Genomic DNA, 23,026 nt, shown 5'->3' on the forward strand with positions numbered 1-23,026 from the left:
GGAGTATAATACAGGATAAGTAATGTATGTACACAGTGACTGTACCAGCAGAATAGTGAGCGCAGCTCTGGAGTATAATACAGGATATGTAATGTATGTACACAGTGACTGCTCCAGCAGAATAGTGAGCGCAGCTCTGGAGTATAATACAGGATAAGTAATGTAATGTATGTACACAGTGACTGTACCAGCAGAATAGTGAGCGCAGCTCTGGAGTATAATACAGGATAAGTAATGTAATGTATGTACACAGTGACTGCACCAGCAGAATAGTGAGCGCAGCTCTGGAGTATAATACAGGATAAGTAATGTAATGTATGTACACAGTGACTGTACCAGCAGAATAGTGAGTGCAGCTCTGGAGTATAATACAGGATAAGTAATGTAATGTATGTACACAGTGACTGTACCAGCAGAATAGTGAGTGCAGCTCTGGAGTATAATACAGGATAAGTAATGTAATGTATGTACACAGTGACTGTACCAGCAGAATAGTGAGCGCAGCTCTGGAGTATAATACAGGATAAGTAATGTATGTACACAGTGACTGTACCAGCAGAATAGTGAGTGCAGCTCTGGAGTATAATACAGGATAAGTAATGTAATGTATGTACACAGTGACTGTACAGCAGAATAGTGAGCTCAGCTCTGGAGTATAATACAGGATAAGTAATGTAATGTATGTACACAGTGACTGCACCAGCAGAATAGTGAGCGCAGCTCTGGAGTATAATACAGGATAAGTAATGTAATGTATGTACACAGTGACTGTACCAGCAGAATAGTGAGCGCAGCTCTGGAGTATAATACAGGATAAGTAATGTAATGTATGTACACAGTGACTGTACCAGCAGAATAGTGAGCGCAGCTCTGGAGTATAGCACAGGATTTTTCTAGCAGCATGTTCAGACTGTGATATATGCAGTTTTGTGTACTGTATCACTTTTTAATTAATTTCTTGTAATATGTTTTGTCTTGATAGTGCTGCCACCTAGTGTCCAGAAAAATTGATCTGCAAAATTGCATTTTGTGCTATTGATTCGCCATATGTTACCCCCTTTTAACAATCGCCAGGTCCTGTGTGCTGCCCCCTCCTGTATAATGACTTGGTAGGTTCCCCTTACCCTGTTCGGTTCTTGCAGTGTGATGTATATAAGTGCGTGTTATTGTACAGGGTGTATTCAGCATCTACTTCGCTATGATCACCTCCTTTTTGTCCCCATTCTTTTGGAGCTTTCCAAATTCAGCAGGTGACAATGGGCGGCCATTTTTTTTCTTTGCACAGAATTTAGCATTTTGCAGGTTCGTTGCTGACTGTTTCTAAGACACCCAGTTCTATTCTCCGTAGTAAATATGGCCGCCTGGGCTCTGCCGCTGACATTATAGTCTTATATCTGCGCATCACTGTGCAGCCGTCTCGTCCTAGAGCCCCTGACACCGGTTTCCACGTAGACCCTTTTTCTTGTAGGACTGATCCTGCACCTCTTGTACCTGTCACTATAGCGGAGCGCCCGGCGCTGCCTCCGATTATCTGCCGGACAGAGGGGGTGAGCGCTGCCATGGGCCACTGATCTGCACGTCCATCTTGGAGCGTCCTGGTCTTCTCTGTCTTGCTTGCTTAGTGCAGCGTGTTCTAGGTTCATGGATAGGATAATATACTGTATATTGGCAGCAGATCCCATGAGTTTCCCGGTGCGGTATCCATGGCTTGGATTGGTTTTTTAGCACATGTCCAGATCAGTGGGATTTTGGATCCCCATCACCTTCATCTCTCTGTCTTGTTCCTCATTCCTGGACACTGCCATGAAGGGGGGTATAAACATACAAGTGATGCCAGGACCCAAGATTTCCAGCAGAACATTGTATAGGGCCAATCTGCCCCCTCAGAGGGCCACACTGCCAGGCCAGGGCCTTCTTCCCCTAATTGCTGTCCACACTCCCAGCCTTTCACATGATATTGTTGTTCTGTGATCCATCATTTTGGACGTCGCCTTCCACTGCATCGCGGTCCGGGATCTGATGCTCACGTGCCCGTTGCAGGTGCTTTCAGTGGTGGTCAGGGGTCTGCAGCAGTGCCGCCCCATATACACCACACTGTGACATCCTGTGTGTACTGACACTTTTGTATCACAGTCATCTTGTCGTGTTTATTACCCCTGGGGTTTCCATTAACCCCCTTCACCAGGTCACTGGTTGTCCTTCCTTGAACCACTTGGTCTTTACCACTAGAGGACGCTGCGGCTCTGATGGGTGGTGGTCCTAGGTGTCGGACCCCCACTGATCACATACCTATGACCTAACCTAAGTCCTGTAAACTCCTTTACTGTTCCGTCTGGTTGTTGTAGTCGCTCGTATGGCTGATTTATGCAGAATTTAATGACTCTTGTCGTTCTGCGGCAACTCCCTCCATATCTCCTCTCTCCTGGACGTGTTGCCTTCTCGTCTTCGGCCTCTCAGGCGCTTGATGTTCCTGGCACCTGTTCCTTATCTCTTTCCCCGCAGCACCTGTAGATGTGCCGTTTCCCGTACGCTGCCCAGATTCGCTCTTCCTTTTATACCAGCATTAAAATGTAATCAGTCATCTATTTACCCACATGAATACTCCGCCTGAGAGGGATAATTGGTGTTAGCGCGGTAAATGCAGTGACGTTGGCGAGCCAGGGACATGGCGCCAGATGAATATCCTCCTGATTACTCCAAACGTGAGAAGGCTTCCGGAAGGAACCACAAAGAGGAAGACAGGTCCGGCGCTTCCCTCCTTCCTTGTGCCATACGTAATTGTGGTCGCAAGTCAAGAGGAGCTGAAGGCTCAAAGGCCGGAGGGGGCAGCAACGCTGGAGGGGCTTATTAAAGGAGACGAGGACCTAAAGTCCAGAATGACTTATAATCCCGCTGAGCAGTCACATGTATGGAGGAGAATGTCACTGGATGAAGACTGTAGTCAGCCTATCCCATCCTGACATGGCTGATAACAGATAGTAATAGATTGTATTCCCCTGTCCTACAGTCGGCCTCTCCTCTCCTGACATGGCTGATAACAGATAGTAATAGATTGTATTCCCCTGTCCTACAGTCGGCCTCTCCTGACATGGCTGATAACAGATAGTAATAGATAGTATTCCCCTGTCCTACAGTCGGCCTCTCCCCTCCTGACATAGCTGATAACAGATAGTAATAGATTGTATTCCCCTGTCCTACAGTCGGCCTCTCCTCTCCTGACATGGCTGATAACAGATAGTAATAGATTGTATTCCCCTGTCCTACAGTCGGCCTCTCCTGACATGGCTGATAACAGATAGTAATAGATTGTATTCCCCTGTCCTACAGTCGGCCTCTCCTCTCCTGACATGGCTGATAACAGATAGTAATAGATTGTATTCCCCTGTCCTACAGTCGGCCTCTCCTCTCCTGACATGGCTGATAACAGATAGTAATAGATTGTATTCCCCTGTCCTACAGTCGGCCTCTCCTCTCCTGACATGGCTGATAACAGATAGTAATAGATTGTATTCTCCTGTCCTACAGTCGGCCTCTCCTCTCCTGACATGGCTGATAACAGATAGTAATAGATTGTATTCCCCTGTCCTACAGTCGGCCTCTCCTCTCCTGACATGGCTGATAACAGATAGTAATAGATTGTATTCCCCTGTCCTACAGTCGGCCTCTCCTCTCCTGACATGGCTGATAACAGATAGTAATAGATTGTATTCCCCTGTCCTACAGTCGGCCTCTCCTCTCCTGACATGGCTGATAACAGATAGTAATAGATTGTATTCCCCTGTCCTACAGTCGGCCTCTCCTGACATGGCTGATAACAGATAGTAATAGATTGTATTCTCCTGTCCTACAGTCGGCCTCTCCTGACATGGCTGATAACAGATAGTAATAGATTGTATTCCCCTGTCCTACAGTCAGCCTCTCCTCTCCTGACATGGCTGATAACAGATAGTAATAGATTGTATTCTCCTGTCCTACAGTCGGCCTCTCCTCTCCTGACATGGCTGATAACAGATAGTAATAGATTGTATTCCCCTGTCCTACAGTCGGCCTCTCCTCTCCTGACATGACTGATAACAGATAGTAATAGATTGTATTCCCCTGTCCTACAGTCAGCCTCTCCTCTCCTGACATGGCTGATAACAGATAGTAATAGATTGTATTCCCCTGTCCTACAGTCGGCCTCTCCTCTCCTGACATGGCTGATAACAGATAGTAATAGATTGTATTCCCCTGTCCTACAGTCGGCCTCTCCTGACATGGCTGATAACAGATAGTAATAGATTGTATTCTCCTGTCCTACAGTCGGCCTCTCCTGACATGGCTGATAACAGATAGTAATAGATTGTATTCCCCTGTCCTACAGTCCGCCTCTCCTCTCCTGACATGGCTGATAACAGATAGTAATAGATTGTATTCCCCTGTCCTACAGTCGGCTTCTCCTCTCCTGACATGGCTGATAACAGATAGTAATAGATTGTATTCCCCTGTCCTACAGTCGGCCTCTCCCCTCCTGACATGGCTGATAACAGATAGTAATAGATTGTATTCCCCTGTCCTACAGTCGGCCTCTCCTCTCCTGACATGGCTGATAACAGATAGTAATAGATTGTATTCTCCTGTCCTACAGTCGGCCTCTCCTCTCCTGACATGGCTGATAACAGATAGTAATAGATTGTATTCCCCTGTCCTACAGTCGGCCTCTCCTGACATGGCTGATAACAGATAGTAATAGATTGTATTCTCCTGTCCTACAGTCGGCCTCTCCTGACATGGCTGATAACAGATAGTAATAGATTGTATTCCCCTGTCCTACAGTCAGCCTCTCCTCTCCTGACATGGCTGATAACAGATAGTAATAGATTGTATTCTCCTGTCCTACAGTCGGCCTCTCCTCTCCTGACATGGCTGATAACAGATAGTAATAGATTGTATTCCCCTGTCCTACAGTCGGCCTCTCCTCTCCTGACATGACTGATAACAGATAGTAATAGATTGTATTCCCCTGTCCTACAGTCAGCCTCTCCTCTCCTGACATGGCTGATAACAGATAGTAATAGATTGTATTCCCCTGTCCTACAGTCGGCCTCTCCTCTCCTGACATGGCTGATAACAGATAGTAATAGATTGTATTCCCCTGTCCTACAGTCGGCCTCTCCTGACATGGCTGATAACAGATAGTAATAGATTGTATTCTCCTGTCCTACAGTCGGCCTCTCCTGACATGGCTGATAACAGATAGTAATAGATTGTATTCCCCTGTCCTACAGTCAGCCTCTCCTCTCCTGACATGGCTGATAACAGATAGTAATAGATTGTATTCCCCTGTCCTACAGTCGGCTTCTCCTCTCCTGACATGGCTGATAACAGATAGTAATAGATTGTATTCCCCTGTCCTACAGTCGGCCTCTCCCCTCCTGACATGGCTGATAACAGATAGTAATAGATTGTATTCTCCTGTCCTACAGTCGGCCTCTCCTCTCCTGACATGGCTGATAACAGATAGTAATAGATTGTATTCCCCTGTCCTACAGTCGGCCTCTCCCCTCCTGACATGGCTGATAACAGATAGTAATAGATTGTATTCTCCTGTCCTACAGTCGGCCTCTCCCCTCCTGACATGGCTGATAACAGATAGTAATAGATTGTATTCTCCTGTCCTACAGTCGGCCTCTCCTCTCCTGACATAGCTGATAACAGATAGTAATAGATTGTATTCTCCTGTCCTACAGTCGGCCTCTCCTCTCCTGACATGGCAGATAACAGATAGTAATAGATTGTATTCCCCTGTCCTACAGTCAGCCTCTCCTCTCCTGACATGGCTGATAACAGATAGTAATAGATTGTATTCTCCTGTCCTACAGTCGGCCTCTCCTCTCCTGACATGGCTGATAACAGATAGTAATAGATTGTATTCCCCTGTCCTACAGTCGGCCTCTCCTCTCCTGACATGACTGATAACAGATAGTAATAGATTGTATTCCCCTGTCCTACAGTCAGCCTCTCCTCTCCTGACATGGCTGATAACAGATAGTAATAGATTGTATTCCCCTGTCCTACAGTCGGCCTCTCCTCTCCTGACATGGCTGATAACAGATAGTAATAGATTGTATTCCCCTGTCCTACAGTCGGCCTCTCCTGACATGGCTGATAACAGATAGTAATAGATTGTATTCTCCTGTCCTACAGTCGGCCTCTCCTGACATGGCTGATAACAGATAGTAATAGATTGTATTCCCCTGTCCTACAGTCAGCCTCTCCTCTCCTGACATGGCTGATAACAGATAGTAATAGATTGTATTCCCCTGTCCTACAGTCGGCTTCTCCTCTCCTGACATGGCTGATAACAGATAGTAATAGATTGTATTCCCCTGTCCTACAGTCGGCCTCTCCCCTCCTGACATGGCTGATAACAGATAGTAATAGATTGTATTCCCCTGTCCTACAGTCGGCCTCTCCTCTCCTGACATGGCTGATAACAGATAGTAATAGATTGTATTCCCCTGTCCTACAGTCGGCCTCTCCTCTCCTGACATGGCTGATAACAGATAGTAATAGATTGTATTCCCCTGTCCTACAGTCGGCCTCTCCTCTCCTGACATGGCTGATAACAGATAGTAATAGATTGTATTCTCCTGTCCTACAGTCGGCCTCTCCTCTCCTGCCATGGCTGATAACAGATAGTAATAGATTGTATTCCCCTGTCCTACAGTCGGCCTCTCCCCTCCTGACATGGCTGATAACAGATAGTAATAGATTGTATTCCCCTGTCCTACAGTCGGCCTCTCCTCTCCTGACATGGCTGATAACAGATAGTAATAGATTGTATTCTCCTGTCCTACAGTCGGCCTCTCCTCTCCTGACATGGCTGATAACAGATAGTAATAGATTGTATTCCCCTGTCCTACAGTCGGCCTCTCCTCTCCTGACATGGCTGATAACAGATAGTAATAGATTGTTTTCCCCTGTCCTACAGTCGGCCTCTCCCCTCCTGACATGGCTGATAACAGATAGTAATAGATTGTATTCCCCTGTCCTACAGTCGGCCTCTCCTCTCCTGACATGGCTGATAACAGATAGTAATAGATTGTTTTCCCCTGTCCTACAGTCGGCCTCTCCCCTCCTGACATGGCTGATAACAGATAGTAATAGATTGTATTCTCCTGTCCTACAGTCGGCCTCTCCCCTCCTGACATGGCTGATAACAGATAGTAATAGATTGTATTCCCCTGTCCTACAGTCGGCCTCTCCTCTCCTGACATGGCTGATAACAGATAGTAATAGATTGTATTCTCCTGTCCTACAGTCGGCCTCTCCTCTCCTGACATGGCTGATAACAGATAGTAATAGATTGTATTCCCCTGTCCTACAGTCGGCCTCTCCTGACATGGCAGATAACAGATAGTAATAGATTGTATTCCCCTGTCCTACAGTCGGCCTCTCCCCTCCTGACATGGCTGATAACAGATAGTAATAGATTGTATTCCCCTGTCCTACAGTCGGCCTCTCCTCTCCTGACATGGCTGATAACAGATAGTAATAGATTGTATTCCCCTGTCCTACAGTCGGCCTCTCCTCTCCTGACATGGCTGATAACAGATAGTAATAGATTGTATTCTCCTGTCCTACAGTCGGCCTCTCCTCTCCTGACATGGCTGATAACAGATAGTAATAGATTGTATTCCCCTGTCCTACAGTCGGCCTCTCCTCTCCTGACATAGCTGATAACAGATAGTAATAGATTGTATTCCCCTGTCCTACAGTCGGCCTCTCCTCCCCTGACATGGCTGATAACAGATATTAATAGATTGTATTCTCCTGTCCTACAGTCGGCCTCTCCTCTCCTGACATGGCTGATAACAGATAGTAATAGATTGTATTCCCCTGTCCTACAGTCGGCCTCTCCTCTCCTGACATGGCTGATAACAGATAGTAATAGATTGTATTCTCCTGTCCTACAGTCGGCCTCTCCTCTCCTGACATGGCTGATAACAGATAGTAATAGATTGTATTCCCCTGTCCTACAGTCGGCCTCTCCTCTCCTGACATAGCTGATAACAGATAGTAATAGATTGTATTCCCCTGTCCTACAGTCGGCCTCTCCTCTCCTGACATAGCTGATAACAGATAGTAATAGATTGTATTCCCCTGTCCTACAGTCGGCCTCTCCTCTCCTGACATGGCTGATAACAGATAGTAATAGATTGTATTCCCCTGTCCTACAGTCGGCCTCTCCTCTCCTGACATGGCTGATAACGGATAGTAATAGATTGTATTCTGACTCGGGCAGGCGGTTACATTGTATCCTGTACTGTTCCGGCTGTGTCGTCTCCCGGGCTCAGTCTCGGCTGCTCAGTCTTGACTCCATCTTCTCCTTGTCCTTTCGTCCTCCTTGGCCTCCTTAAAGACGACGATCTGTTAAAATGTTACTTGACCTTTTTAAGAAAGGTAAAAATGTAGATTTGTCGCAGTCTCCAGAAGATGAAGCTGCGGCCGCTGTCTCCGGTCACACGGGCCGCGCTGTCACTTCTCAGGCCTGACCTTTTACCTTTCTTCTGTCCGCTCTTAGAATCTTATGATTCTATTAGATATTCGGCGGCTGCAGCGTCTCCGTGCGCCCTGGAGAACGTCTTATCCGGCGTCTTGTAATCCAGACGACTCCATACTCCGGCACATGGGTGACTGTACATACAGCAGGTCGGGTGACACCGGGGCCTTATTCTAGGGCTTTTGTGTGAATGGTGTCCTATCCTCCGCCTGTCTTATCAGTCGGCCTTACACAATGCTTTTACATCCTCCAAGATCCCAAACAAACGCAGATGCTTGACATGTTTTATTGAACAGCAAAATTACATTTCCTGTGAATCGGGGCGAAGGATTTGGCGGCGGTGCATTGTCAGGTAGCGCACGGCGCTGGATTTGGGTGTTTTTTTTGTCTCCTCTCAGTATCAGAATGAATCCAGAGAGTCAGAAGATGAGGCGAAGAAGCCGATGGCTACAACGTGTAGTGAGTGCACAGTCGCCATAGTGTGTTATATCGCATATTGTACAATGTAGCAGTCTAATACTCCAATAAGGTGACAGTCTGATATTGTATGGGGTCTATCGTACACTATTGTAGTGTTGTCTCCGGGGGGAGGTGCGACCGCTGGGTCCTCCACCAAACAAAAGACTGAGGTCCCCGAGTCCCCTGGGTGACACTGTAGTGCACGTGAGCAACCACCGCTCCAGTCACTAGGATGGAAGGGTTAAAGGTAGGCTCTCCCTGGCCTGGTATGGATCCAGTAGGTGGCGCTGCCTCGGTTCTGGTGTTAGAATTAGGCGGCGCCCCCCTGTGTCCACACCAGACCAGCTGGATTAGGAATGGGCTAAGTCCACATGTGTGACGGCGTTTCGTTAGGAGTCTCTGCCGCAAATCCGCATAGAGAAAAGCCATGTACTGAGGACTATTCTCTCCGCCCGTGTCAGTATAAAAAGGTCAGAAACCCGACGCACCCCGTTCTAGTCTATGGTGCCGCAGGTAGCTGGTAGTGCGCCGTCTTTAGAGTCTCCCGACCTCAGGGTTTCATTTATAGGGGTTTATAGTGGTCTATCCTTATTAGATTGTTGAAAGTCTGACATCCAGACGGCCCCTCTGCAGATCAGCACCTTGAAGTGACAACTGAACGACCCCTCTGCCGATCAGTGCTTTGAAGTGACATCCGGATGGTCCCTTTGCCGATCAGAGCCTTGAAGTGACACCTGGACAACCCCTTTGCAGATCAGCGCCTTGAAGTGACACCCAGACGGCCCCTATGCAGATCAGTGCTTTGGAGTGATACCCTGATGACCTCTCTTCAGATCAGCACCTTGAAGTGACACCGGAACAACCCCTCTGCCGATCCGCTCCTTGAAGTGACACCCGGACGACCCCTCTGCAGATCAGCACCTTGAAGTGACACCCGGACAACCCATCTGCTGATCAGCGCTTTGAAGTGTCACCCAGATATCCCCTCTCCAGATCAGCACTTTGAAATGACTCTTGGATGTCCTCTTTGCCGATCAGCACCTTGCAGTGGCTGCAGCATTGTGGTTAGCGCAGAGACCACAATGTTACCGCAAGGCCTGGAATATTAGAGTCCCCGTAACGTTGTCCCTTTACTTACTGTTCGCCTTACAGTCCAGAGACGACCCTTCTATTGTTTGCACGTCATTTCAAAGACTTAAGTGCAGTCACTATGGAGACACCGCGTGTCGACTCCTCCACCGAGTCGCCAGCGTCTGCCCTTTTCACGTCTGCCAAGTGAGGACTCAATCAACACTTATTCTTCCCGTCTGCGAGGACGATGGCTGCCATGTGCCACGCCGTGATTACAAGTCCAACACTCATTACACGTGAACCCTCTGCCGCCCAATAATCAATGCTTAACCCTTCTCACTCTCATATCCTGGGTCAGCTGGTATTTACACCAGACTACTCCGATGTTCCAGTAGGGGGCGTCCCATCTTCTCATCCCGGTGAGGTTACTGGAATCCGTAGATTGGAGGTTTGAGAACTAGGCCTTGCATCTTCTTATACTTTGCATCTTCCCTTGAGCAAGGTTTTAATGACTGCAGAAAGGGAATCTTCACCGGACCCAAATGTCTCAAGTTCCATCTTCATTTCCGCCCCTCTGGCTTCCACCCGCTCTGGTGATTGGGCCGAATCAGCAGAGACTTGTGCAGCGGATTCTGCAGCTGAGTCGGTGGCCATGGGCTCGGGCGTGACTCCCTGTTCTCTTTGGCACTTCCGCCTGACATTAGGGACCGCTGAGGCCTGCAACGGTTCTCATGTCGTTGTGACACCGCGGCCTCTGCAATTATTGACACCAGGCAGACAACTTGAAGACTGCAAGGAGCCCAGGAGAGGTGAGTATCACTAGGTTCACACCGGCATTCGGGTTTCGGTTCTTGAGCTCAGCTTGGGGACCCCATAAATGGAAACCCAGTCCACTTAGAAAAGTGGAAATGGAATGGACCGGCCGAATCGGCAGAAGGAAACGACGCTCACCCAGGGATACAACCAGAACTTCTTTATTAGGACAGGGAAAAAGCCAACGCGTTTCGGGCCATAAATGACACAAATTTACATTTTCTTTGGTTGCGTCCAAAATTGGGTGAAAAGATGTCACATTCATTTGCACTTAGGAGAGGGTCATTTATGGCCGGAAACGCGTTGTTTTCCTGTCCTAATAAAGACGCTCTGGTTGTATCCTAAGGTGAGCGCTGTTTCCTTCTGCCGAATCACTCAATTCGACTGGTCCATACCATGACGTCCTTGTGACGTGGAGTATCAGCTGTCTTGGTGACACTTGGATTGATTCTTGCAAGCTTTACAGCAGGGGTAGGGAACCTTTGGCTCTCCAGCTGCTGTGAAACTACAACTCCCAGCATGCTCCATTCACTTCCATGGGAGTTCCCAGAACAGCAGAGCAAGTATGCATGCTGGGAGTTGTAGTTTTGCAACAGCTGGAGAGCTGTAGGTTCCCTACCCCTGCTTTACAGGTTGTTGTGACGTAATCACAACCCGCCGACGCGAGCAGCTATTCTGTCTCGCCTATAGGTCTTTGTACCACTCCTTTAATACACGAGGATCCGCTCGGAGCTCTCCCGTTTATTTTGCCGCTTTAAAAACTGGTTACTTGTGGAAACCTGCGGAGCAATAGATTATAATGGGATTCGCCAAGTTTCTGCTCAAAAAAGTGAAAAAATTCCGTGAGGACAATCCCACGTTTTTAAAGCAGAAGAGGGAACCCAGCGGAGACCGATTGCAGGAATGAACTGAGCCTTACATTGTTTGTATCTCCTCCGCTGGCCCTCCGATCATTATACTCTGGGGTCGGAAGAGGCCTCTGGTTATTATAGGAGGTTCGGCCGTGTTCAGTCCAAACGACACCACATGAAAGACCTCGCGACATCCTCATACTCTAGAAGGGGAGTGACCTAAATAATTGCAATTAATTGTAATCAAAGTAAAATGATTTAGATAATGATCGCCTGGGCCTGCCTAATACTTCTCACCTCTCATCTGTGTGTGGTCACCGATACATTGTAACAAAACATTAGGCCGAGTAGAGTCTGTGCTGCGGATATATTAGGCTATGTTCATATTTGCGGCCTTCTCGCTCCTCAGATTCTCCAATGTGAATTTCTGCTGCAGATTTGTTCACCGTTTCGCCCCAGATACAATGTAGCGAATCGGATGGAGCAATACGTCACGGGAATCGGCCACAGAATCCGCTGCTAGATGCTTCTTATTTAGGGTTGAGCCGATCTTGAGATTTCAGGGTCGATTTTAAAATCCGATTTCCGATCATTTTCCATCCGATCCCGATCGTGAAATTTGCTCAATCGCCGATCGGTCGCTCTACTCTATTCTTATTCCTTCACCCTGAAATCAACGTGAGACAGATTCTGGAAGGAATTGGGGGCAAGCTTTAAGACGCAGATCATTTTGTTCTGCAGGTTCCTTAATCAGCTGACCAATTGTAATAACTACGTTTATGGCTCCGGACTCATAAAGTCTTAGGAAGCTTTCGCTTCTGTTTCATTGCGAATCCCACAAATGTTCATGATTCTGATCAATTTGCAAAGTACAAAGGCAAATGGTGTGTTGTGTGTATATAGCCATAGAGTGTAAGAGTCCAGAAATGCTTTGTGTGATGTCATAGCGGAGAATATGTGATGTCATAGCGTGTAATACCGCCCTGTAGACGTGATAAGATTCTCCTGATTTGTGAGGTATAAGAAGACGTCGGCGCCTCGAAGGATTCCTCCGCTAAGGCCACTTCTCACTGTTTTGTTTACAAATACCATCTTAATTGAATATTGATTGTCCTCCTTAATATACGGACAGGAGGGGCTTCTCCCGGCCCACAAAGTGCTTGTTACTCCGATTATACGACCGTCATTTTTTCTTAATTTTTCACCATAAACCTGTCTGTCCAGCAGTGAAGCTTGTTAACTACCAATTAAGCTTCAGAGTAATGGAGGTCGCAAGAAAAGTAGGCGAGACCCGGAGATGGCTCCGTGAGGGAACGTACCTCTGATCTGGAGGAGCTAATACAATACTCTATATCAGCCCATTATAATAGTCCAGCAGTGTTATAAGAGGACTATGGCTGATAACAGATAGTAATAGATTGTATTCCCCTGTCCTACAGTCGGCCTCTCCTGACATGGCTGATAACAGATAGTAATAGATTGTATTCCCCTGTCCTACAGTCGGCCTCTCCTCTCCTGACATGGCTGATAACAGATAGTAATAGATTGTATTCCCCTGTCCTACAGTCGCCTCTCCTCTCCTGACATGGCTGATAACAGATAGTAATAGATTGTATTCCCCTGTACTACAGTCGGCCTCTCCTCTCCTGACATGGCTGATAACAGATAGTAATAGATTGTATTCTCCTGTCCTACAGTCGGCCTCTCCCCTCCTGACATGGCTGATAACAGATGGTAATAGATTCTATTCAACTGTGCTCCTGTATCTGCAGTTTTCCCCTGTCCTCCTGTATCTGCAGTTTTCCCCTGTGCTCCTGTAGCTGCAGTTTTCCCTTGTGCTTCTGTAGCTGCAGTTTTCCCTTGTGCTTCTGTAGCTGCAGTTTCCCCCGTGCTCCTGTAGCTTCAGTTTTCCCCCGTGCTCCTGTAGCTGCAGTTTTCCCCCGTGCTCCTGTAGCTTCAGTTTTCCCCCGTGCTCCTGTAGCTGCAGTTTTCCCCCATGCTCCTGTAGCTGCAGTTTTCCCCCATGCTCCTGTAGCTGCTGTTTTCCCATGTGCTCCTGTAGCTTCAGTTTTCCCCCGTGATTCTGTAGCTGCAGTTCTCCTCTGTGCTCCTGTAGCTGCAGTTTTGCCCCGTGCTACTGTAGCTGCAGTTTTCCCCCGTGCTCCTGTAGCTAAAGTTTTACCCTGTGCTCCTGTAGCTAAAGTTTTCCCCCGTGCTCCTGTAGCTGCAGTTTTCCCCCGTGCTCCTGTAGCTGCAGTTCTCCCCCGTGCTCCTGTAGCTGCAGTTTTCCCCCGTGCTCCTGTAGCTGCAGTTTTCCCCCATGCTCCTGTAGCTGCAGTTTTCCCCCATGCTCCTTTAGCTGCAGTTTTCCCCCGTGCTCCTGTAGCTGCAGTTTTCCCCCATGCTCCTGTAGCTGCAGTTTTCCCCCGTGCTCCTGTAGCTGCAGTTTTCCCCCGTGCTCCTGTAGCTGCAGTTTATCCCTGTGCTCCTTTAGCTGCAGTTTTCCCCCGTGCTCCTGTAGCTGCAGTTTTCCCCCCTGTGCTCCTATAGCTGCAGTTTTCCCCCATGCTCCTGTAGCTTCAGTTTTCCCCCCGTGCTCCTGTAGCTGCAGTTTTCCCCCATGCTCCTGTAGCTGCAGTTTTCCCTTGTGCTCCTGTAGCTGCAGTTCTCCCCCGTGCTCCTGTTGCTGCAGTTCTCCTCTGTGCTCCTGTAGCTGCAGTTTTGCCCCGTGCTCCTGTAGCTGCAGTTTTTCCTCGTGCTCCTGTAGCTGCAGTTTTCCCCCGTGCTCCTGTAGCTGCAGTTTTCCCTGTGCTCCTGTAGCTGCAGTTCTCCCCCGTGCTCCTGTAGCTGCAGTTCTCCTCTGTGCTCCTGTAGCTGCAGTTTTGCCCCGTGCTCCTGTAGCTGCAGTTTTGCCCCGTGCTCCTGTAGCTGCAGTTTTTCCTCGTGCTCCTGTAGCTGCAGTTTTCCCCCGTGCTCCTGTAGCTGCAGTTTTCCCCCCGTGCTCCTGTAGCTGCAGTTCTCCCCCGTGCTCCTGTAGCTGCAGTTCTCCTCTGTGCTCCTGTAGCTGCAGTTTTGCCCCGTGCTCCTGTAGCTGCAGTTTTTCCTCGTGCTCCTGTAGCTGCAGTTTTCCCCCGTGCTCCTGTAGCTGCAGTTTTCCCCCGTGCTCCTGTAGCTGCAGTTTTCCCCCGTGCTCCTGTAGCTGCACTTTTCCCCCGTGCTCCTGTAGCTGCACTTTTCCCCCGTGCTCCTGTAGCTGCACTTTTCCCCCGTGCTCCTGTAGCTGCACTTTTCCCCCGTGCTCCTGTAGCTGCACTTTTCCCCCGTGCTCCTGTAGCTGCACTTTTCCCCCGTGCTCCTGTAGCTGCACTTTTCCCCCGTGCTCCTGTAGCTGCACTTTTCCCCCGTGCTCCTGTAGCTGCACTTTTCCCCCGTGCTCCTGTAGCTGCAGTTCTCCTCTGTGCTCCTGTAGCTGCAGTTTTCCCCCCGTGCTCCTGTAGCTGCAGTGTTCCCCTGTGCTCCTGTAGCTGCAGTTTTCCTCCGTGCTCCTGTAGCTGCAGTTTTCCCCCGTGCTCCTGTAGCTGCAGTTCTCCTCTGTGCTCCTGTAGCTGCAGTTTTCCCCCCGTGCTCCTGTAGCTGCAGTGTTCCCCTGTGCTCCTGTAGCTGCAGTTTTCCCCTGTAGCTGCAGTTTTCCCCCGTGCTCCTGTAGCTGCAGTTTTCCTCTGTGCTCCTGTAGCTGCAGTTTTCCCCCGTGCTCCTGTAGCTGCAGTTTTCCTCTGTGCTCCTGTAGCTGCAGTTTTCCTCTGTGCTCCTGTAGCTGCAGTTTTCCCCCGTGCTCCTGTAGCTGCAGTTTTCCTCTGTGCTCCTGTAGCTGCAGTTTTCTCTGTGCTCCTTTAGCTGCAGTTCTTTCATAGCCATAGCTGCAGCCTCTGCTTGTGTATAAGTATATTTTGCTGGCTCGGATACAGGATCTCCACAGCTTTGTATGAACATAACCTGGAGGAGTAGCGCTGGCCGCCTGCCCTGACTGTACAGTAAATCCGACCCCTGGTGCGGCTGCAGCGCCGGCTCCTCTTCCCCGCAGTCATTCCCAGGAGGTCGTAGTTAATATTCACTATTGAATTTCAGTATTTTGCAGCGGAGGTCTCGCTCTGCTTTAGGTGTGCGCGCTCACAGCTCATCAATCACACGCTCAGGTTACACTCAATAAACGTCTGCCATTATTGGCCCGATCCCAAGATGCTATTAAGTGTTGGAGACCTAAAGGGGGAATGGGATTGTGGGTAATTAAGGGTACATTGTATGTATACTGCCCAGAGAATAACGGGGGCGGCGGCGGGGGGAATCTGGGGTCAGGGGTCAGCAGCGGTCCAGATGTTGGGAAACTACAACTCCCAGCTTGCAGCCTTGCTCTGTTGTTTTGTCAAAGTGTCAAAAGTTCCAAGTTCTGCAACTTCTTCATATTCTCCGTATTACCATTCCTTACCACTTTTGGCGCTCTGTTCGCTATCGGTGAAGACTTTTAGTGCTGATACTTGTCACAGCTGATGATTTGTTACAATTGTCCTTTCTAGACATTCCCATATGACCCTCACCTATTGATAGGTGTCACCTGCACTGATACATTGTAGCTGCAGGACTGACAACTGCTGCAGGATCTCTCCTCTGTTCTGTAGCTACAATGTGTCAGTGCAGGTGACAAGGAAAGGTTTAGATACATTGTAACAAGCCCTCAGCTGTGAGAGATGATATGTATGTTATATGTGATATGACCACAGCATCTCTGGGACTGTGGGGGGCCGTGTATGATGGAGGGTCCGACCTCTGAGATCAGCAGCGATCCTGAAGATGAAGGGGCATCAGTGCAGACCTCCATAGTCCTGTGATGAGACCCCCTTTATGGCTCGTTTGACCCCTCCCTGGATGTGTGCGGTGGGGTACGTGCGCCCTGTGATGTCACCCACAACATGAGTTTTGACCTTATTGTCATGATTTTCGTATCTTGCAGCTCTCCGGCGCCTCCGTTCAGTCTGAATCCGGTTCTCAAACATGTCGTATGGCTCTGTTGATGGCAGCGGATTTGGAAGCAGAAACCCCTTTGGCGGACCCTCTACTCAAGGATACCAGCCTCTAGGTATGTGCCCGCCGCCAGCCAAGGCACTCCAGGAAAGCTGCATGTTAATCTGCACAGTCTCCATTAAAGCTGCCCTATAGGTTGTCACTCAGGTCATTCAGCACTCTAGAAAAGCTGGGTGACGGCCTCTGTAGTAGCTCTAGTGACAGACCAGCCTGCTCTCTGCGGCTGCCATATTGGCTAGCAGGATATAAAGCATAGCCTATCCAGATTCCAGGGCCTGTGCTCTCATCCCCCGCCTGTGCAGTTACTCTTCCTGTCTCTTAGTGCGGCTCCTCCGCCACTCGGTGCAGGTGTCCCCCTTTTTCTGTAACGTTTTTCTGCTCTTGTTTTTCTCGTTGCGATTCCAAAAATATCCCGTGTGTGGGAGCCGCCGCCGCTGCCGCGAATCCATTAACATTTTGAGTTTTATTCAGACTGCAGCCTCCAGCTCTGGTAGTCAGATCAGATCCCTGCAGGGACTACGACCCCCGTCATCCCTCACAGGCCATGCCCCACTACTAGTCTGACCCTAGAGTGAAAGTGAAACTATCCAGGGCGGGTGAAAAGTCCAGAATTTAACCCCCTATTAAAATGTCATGGTCAGAATGTTGTCAGTCTATCCTTAAAGGTGACCTCCACCTTCACAGCTGTGTCTGTATGAGTTCCTTGGGCTCTCTTACCTTTGGCTTCAGTCTCCTGGGCTTCTCCTTACGTTACACGTTATGGTACTTACATTAACATGCTACCTCTGCCCCATCCCCCCCATGTCTATGTTGGCCATTGTCATGCCCTTTCTTCCTGGGTTCAAACAATATAAGCAGATCCCACATGAAGGGTGGAGCGGCCAAACCCTCCATCAAGGAGCCCACAATGACATCACGGAGGTGGAAGGTCCTGGTAGGGCACTAGCTGCACGTATTTATCTATTATGTCATCTGCAGACATTGTGACAGCTCTTCATACACTGGTCTGAATAAACAACCCCTATATTATAGATTTTATGTATCATACAGCCCCACAGCAAGTGGCACATGGTGACGTTACTGGGGAGGAAGGTCCTGGTAGGGCACTAGCTACATCTTTATCTATTACAACGTCTGCAGAAGTTATGACTGCCTGTATTGCACAGGCTACCCCAATAATCTCTCAATAGATAGTTGTAATATTATACATTTTATGTATACTATGCCCCGCACCCCAAGGATCACATGGTGACTTCACAGGAGGAAGGTCCTGGCAGGGCACTATAGCTACACATCATTATCTATCACAATGTCGGCAGCAAGAATGACTGTCCTTAATATATAGGTTACCTAAAGATTTTCTGAATAAACAGCTCTAATATATATCCTGTATATAATATACCACACACACACACACACACTAAGGACCACAGGGTGACGTTACTGAGGTGGAAGGTCCTGGTAGGGCACTAGTTACACGTTATCATTATCTGTTGCATCATCTGCAGACTGGTGGGAGCTCGGAGCCCTTAACTCACGTTACCCCAATATACTCTGCATAACAGCTGTCACGTTATATTATATCTTGTATATAATCTGCACCCCGTTTATAATCTGTACCCCGTATATAATCTACACCCCCACATATAATCTGCACCCTGTATATAATCTGCACCCCATATATAATCTACACCCCCACATATAATCTGCCCCCTGTATATAATCTGCACCCTGTATATAATCTGCACCCTGTATATAATCTGCACCCTGTATATAATCTGCACCCTGTATATAATCTGCACCCCCGCATATAATCTGCACCCTGTATATAATCTGCACCCTGTATATAATCTGCACCCTGTATATAATCTGTACCCTGTATATAATCCACACCCCCGCATATAATCCGCACCCTGTATATAATCCGCACCCTGTATATAATCTACACCCCCGCATATAATCTGCACCCTGTATATAATCTGCACCCTGTATATAATCTGCACCCTGTATATAATCTGTACCCTGTATATAATCTGCACCCCATATATAATCTACACCCCCACATATAATCTGCCCCCTGTATATAATCTGCACCCTGTATATAATCTGCACCCTGTATATAATCTGCACCCCCGCATATAATCTGCACCCTGTATATAATCTGTACCCTGTATATAATCTGCACCCCGTATATAATCTACACCCCCGCATATAATCTGCACCCTGTATATAATCTGCACCCTGTATATAATCTGCACCCCGTATATAATCTGCACCCCGTATATAATCTACACCCCCGCATATAATCTGCACCCCGTATATAATCTGCACCCTGTATATAATCTGCACCCTGTATATAATCTGCACCCCGTATATAATCTGCACCCCGTATATAATCTACACCCCCGCATATAATCTGCACCCCGTATATAATCTGCACCCTGTATATAATCTGCACCCCGTATATAATCTGCACCCCCGCATATAATCTGCACCCTGCATATAATCTGCACCCAGTATATATTCTATACCCCATAAATAATCTGTTTCTTTATTATACTCCAGTCACATCCAGAGCTGCAGTTTCTATTCTGCATTGTAAGGCGTCAGATAACAATTACCCTGATGAGCAGATAAACCTGCAGACCCTGTGCGAGGGCCGGCCAGAGAGTTTTGCAGACTGCTTTGGGTGGGACTGGAGTGTAGGACAGGCTGGAGGTGGAGGAGCGATACAATGTTTCTGCAGAGTTAGTCACTTGTGTTCTGATGACTGATACAGGAGATGATTTGTTACAACGTTGCAGTCGTCTCACATTCATGTGTAATTGTAGTCAGAGGCGTCAGGAGCGGAGGAGAGAATTAGGGAATGATCTGTCAGCGAGGAGAGCGCCGGCGGAGACAGAGGCGAGCGCGCTCTATTAGCCCTCACCGGGCGCGCTCTATTAACCGCCACCGTGCGCTCTCTGCTCTAAAGGGGGCAAATTATATTTAACCTTTCACACCCCAACAACAGAGACCTCTACCTGGGTATCCATTCCTTTCCACATGCTGGTGCAGATATGACATTCAGGAGTCTTGGAAAGCTAGGTTGTCATTTGTCTCCTCTTATTAGACTGAATAAGGTGAGACAGATTCCCCTATTTTACCGCTTCCGACGCACTGCCACCCAGCTTTCTACGAGTCCTGAGCGTCACATTGTGATGTAGTCGTGTTTACTTAAGTTTACTTAACAATTACCACAGTAAGGCAGTGACCTGAATCCTGGTTGTATTACCGCCCCTCCCCCTCATGTCGTGCGCCCTATGAGCACCCCACCTGCGTCACCCACAAAGGACTCCCGAACCGTGCGTGGCCCTCTCTGCCATGATGGCGGCGCAGACTCAGAGACTCTGCATCTGTTCACACACTCTCTACTCTCCATAAGCTTTATTCCCTGTTTGCCTGGTGGTGAGCGCTGATAAGAAGCAGCCACCCAGCTTTCCACAGACTCCGAATGGCATTAAAAATCTGCCTTGTGTAGGTGTCAGTCTTCACTGTATTTCTGGTATTCTGTTCATGCAGCGCAGGATCAAGTTTTATATATATTGTGTGGGGTCTTATGATTGGATGCTTCAGTATCAGGTGGGCTTTATAAGGGAGCGTTATTTGGGCGCTATATGGCGATATGTGGACGCTAAGGAGTATATTTAGGATACTGCATATAGGCTCTATGAGGTCACTATATGGCGGTATGATCTAGGTTCTTTAAGGGAGTATTATTTGGGCACTATATGGCGGTATGCTCTAGGTTCTTTAAGGGACTATTATTTGGGCACTGTATAGCAGTATGCTCTGGGTTCTTTAAGGGAGTATTATTTGGGCACTATATGGCGGTATGATCTAGGTTCTTTAAGGGAATATTATTTAGGCACTACATGGCGGTATGATCTAGGTTCTTTAAGGGACTATTATTTGGGCACTATATAGCGGTATGCTCTAGGATCTTTAAGGGACTATTATTTGGGCACTCTATGGCGGTATCATCTAGGTTCTTTAAGGGAGTATTATTTGAGCACTATATGGCGGTATGATCTAGGTTCTTTAAGGGACTATTATTTGGACACTATATGGCGGTATGATTTAGGCTGTTTGAGGGACTATTATTTGGGCACTATATGGCGGTATGATGTAGGTTCTTTAACGGAGTATTATTTGGGCACTATATGGCGGTATGATCTAGGTTCTCTAAGGGAGTATTATTTGGGCACTATATGGCGGTATGATGTAGGTTCTTTAACGGAGTATTATTTGGGCACTATATGGCGGTATGATCTAGGTTCTTTAACGGAGTATTATTTGGGCACTATATGGCGGTATGATCTAGGTTCTTTAACGGAGTATTATTTGGGCACTATATGGCGGTATGATGTAGGTTCTTCTCCACAACTTTTAGATATACAAACACCTCTAGATCATATAAAATAAATGACGCCACGCGTCGTGCGATCCCGCGGTACATAATTAGGCCTCATCATCAGCGCAGTTCATCTGCTGCGTACCCGGGGAATATCGGGGCCCGCGCTCCCACAAGGCTCATCGGTCGCCCGCACTTGGCCAGTAATGGCTTTGTAAAAAGCAATGTCTAAGTATTATAAATGAGCCGCAGCGCCGGCGCCTCCTCTGGCCGGAGATTTATGGCGCCTAAATTTAGTGTCCCCTCCGGTATACTTCCTGCAGAGATTGATGGTTTTCTCCTATCTGTTGTATAATATGGAGGAGCGCCCGCTCTGAGGATTCGCACCGGCCACGTAAAATCCAGCGCGGACAACCGAGCTCGTCTCCTAATAAAGACACATGGTAGACGCAATGATTCATGGCGAACCGCACGCGTGTGTCATGGCGATATCCCATGGACGGAGTCCTCAGATTCTGAAGTATTACAGGCAGGTGTAAGAATTGTCAAATGTTCAAAAACTACACATAATAAGTCTATACTCCAGTCACATCCAGAGCTGCATTCACAGTCCTGCTGCGGTTTCTCTGTGTGTCAGTCTGCTGCCCCCTGCTGAAGCGGCTGTAGAATTTATGGCAGTCGGGTGCCGCGTTCTACCAACTACTCTAGTCACATCCAGAGCTGCAGCCAACATTCTGCTGATATCCCGGGACTCTGTTAGAGGCTGAGAGGGCATGCTGGGAGTTGTAGTGTTACTGTGTCTGGAGAGCATGTGGTAGTCAGGGCATGCTGGGAGTTGTAGTGTTACAGTGTCTGGAGAGCATGTAGTAATCAGGGCATGCTGGGAGTTGTAGTGTTACGGTGTCTGGAGAGCATGTAGTAATCAGGGCATGCTGGGAGTTGTAGTGTTACGGTGTCTGGAGAGCATGTGGTAGTCAGGGCATGCTGGGAGTTGTAGTGTTACAGTGTCTGGAGAGCATGTAGTAATCAGGGCATGCTGGGAGTTGTAGTGTTACGGTGTCTGGAGAGCATGTAGTAATCAGGGCATGCTGGGAGTTGTAGTGTTACGGTGTCTGGAGAGCATGTAGTAGTCAGGGCATGCTGGGAGTTGTAGTGTTACGGTGTCTGGAGAGCATGTAGTAGTCAGGGCATGCTGGGAGTTGTAGTGTTACGGTGTCTGGAGAGCATGTAGTAGTCAGGGCATGCTGGGAGTTGTAGTGTTACGGTGTCTGGAGAGCATGTAGTAGTCAGGGCATGCTGGGAGTTGTAGTGTTACGGTGTCTGGAGAGCATGTAGTAGTCAGGGCATGCTGGGAGTTGTAGTGTTACTGTGTCTGGAGAGCATGTAGTAGTCAGGGCATGCTGGGAGTTGTAGTGTTACTGTGTCTGGAGAGCATGTAGTAATCAGGGCATGCTGGGAGTTGTAGTGTTACTGTGTCTGGAGAGCATGTAGTAATCAGGGCATGCTGGGAGTTGTAGTGTTACGGTGTCTGGAGAGCATGTAGTAGTCAGGGCATGCTGGGAGTTGTAGTGCCCCAGTCGCTGTAGAGTGACAGCTGGTTGGTGCACTGATCTAGATCATCTCCCTATAATTGGGTTTGGGGGAGGTTGGGGGGTGATGTGTGTAGATGATTCCCCCCCTTTGTGACACTGTGACAAGTTTCTAGCTCATTACATGAGATGTTTCTGAGGACTGTGCAGTGAATCACTGAGACGCCTGGGGGCGGCGGGGTGGGGGCGACATTACAGGGCGCTGATACCTCACAGCTGCGGGGAGGGG

At 48.3% G+C, this 23,026-nt stretch overlaps 1 protein-coding gene across 2 annotated transcripts in view; it reads left to right on the forward strand.

The window, feature by feature from the left end:
* The window catches only part of TSNARE1 (t-SNARE domain containing 1), a 197,688-nt gene that overhangs the window by 27,719 nt on the left and 146,943 nt on the right, over positions 1–23,026 (forward strand). For both annotated transcript variants that reach the window (XM_075270039.1, XM_075270038.1), the window contains exon 3: positions 16,745–16,870. In XM_075270039.1, coding sequence (XP_075126140.1) covers positions 16,786–16,870 — 85 coding nt within the window. In that variant the 5' untranslated portion in view covers positions 16,745–16,785. The remainder of the gene's footprint in view (positions 1–16,744; positions 16,871–23,026) is intronic.

This window comes from Leptodactylus fuscus, chromosome 4 (assembly GCF_031893055.1).
Source record: "Leptodactylus fuscus isolate aLepFus1 chromosome 4, aLepFus1.hap2, whole genome shotgun sequence".
Taxonomy (NCBI): Eukaryota; Metazoa; Chordata; class Amphibia; order Anura; family Leptodactylidae; genus Leptodactylus; species Leptodactylus fuscus.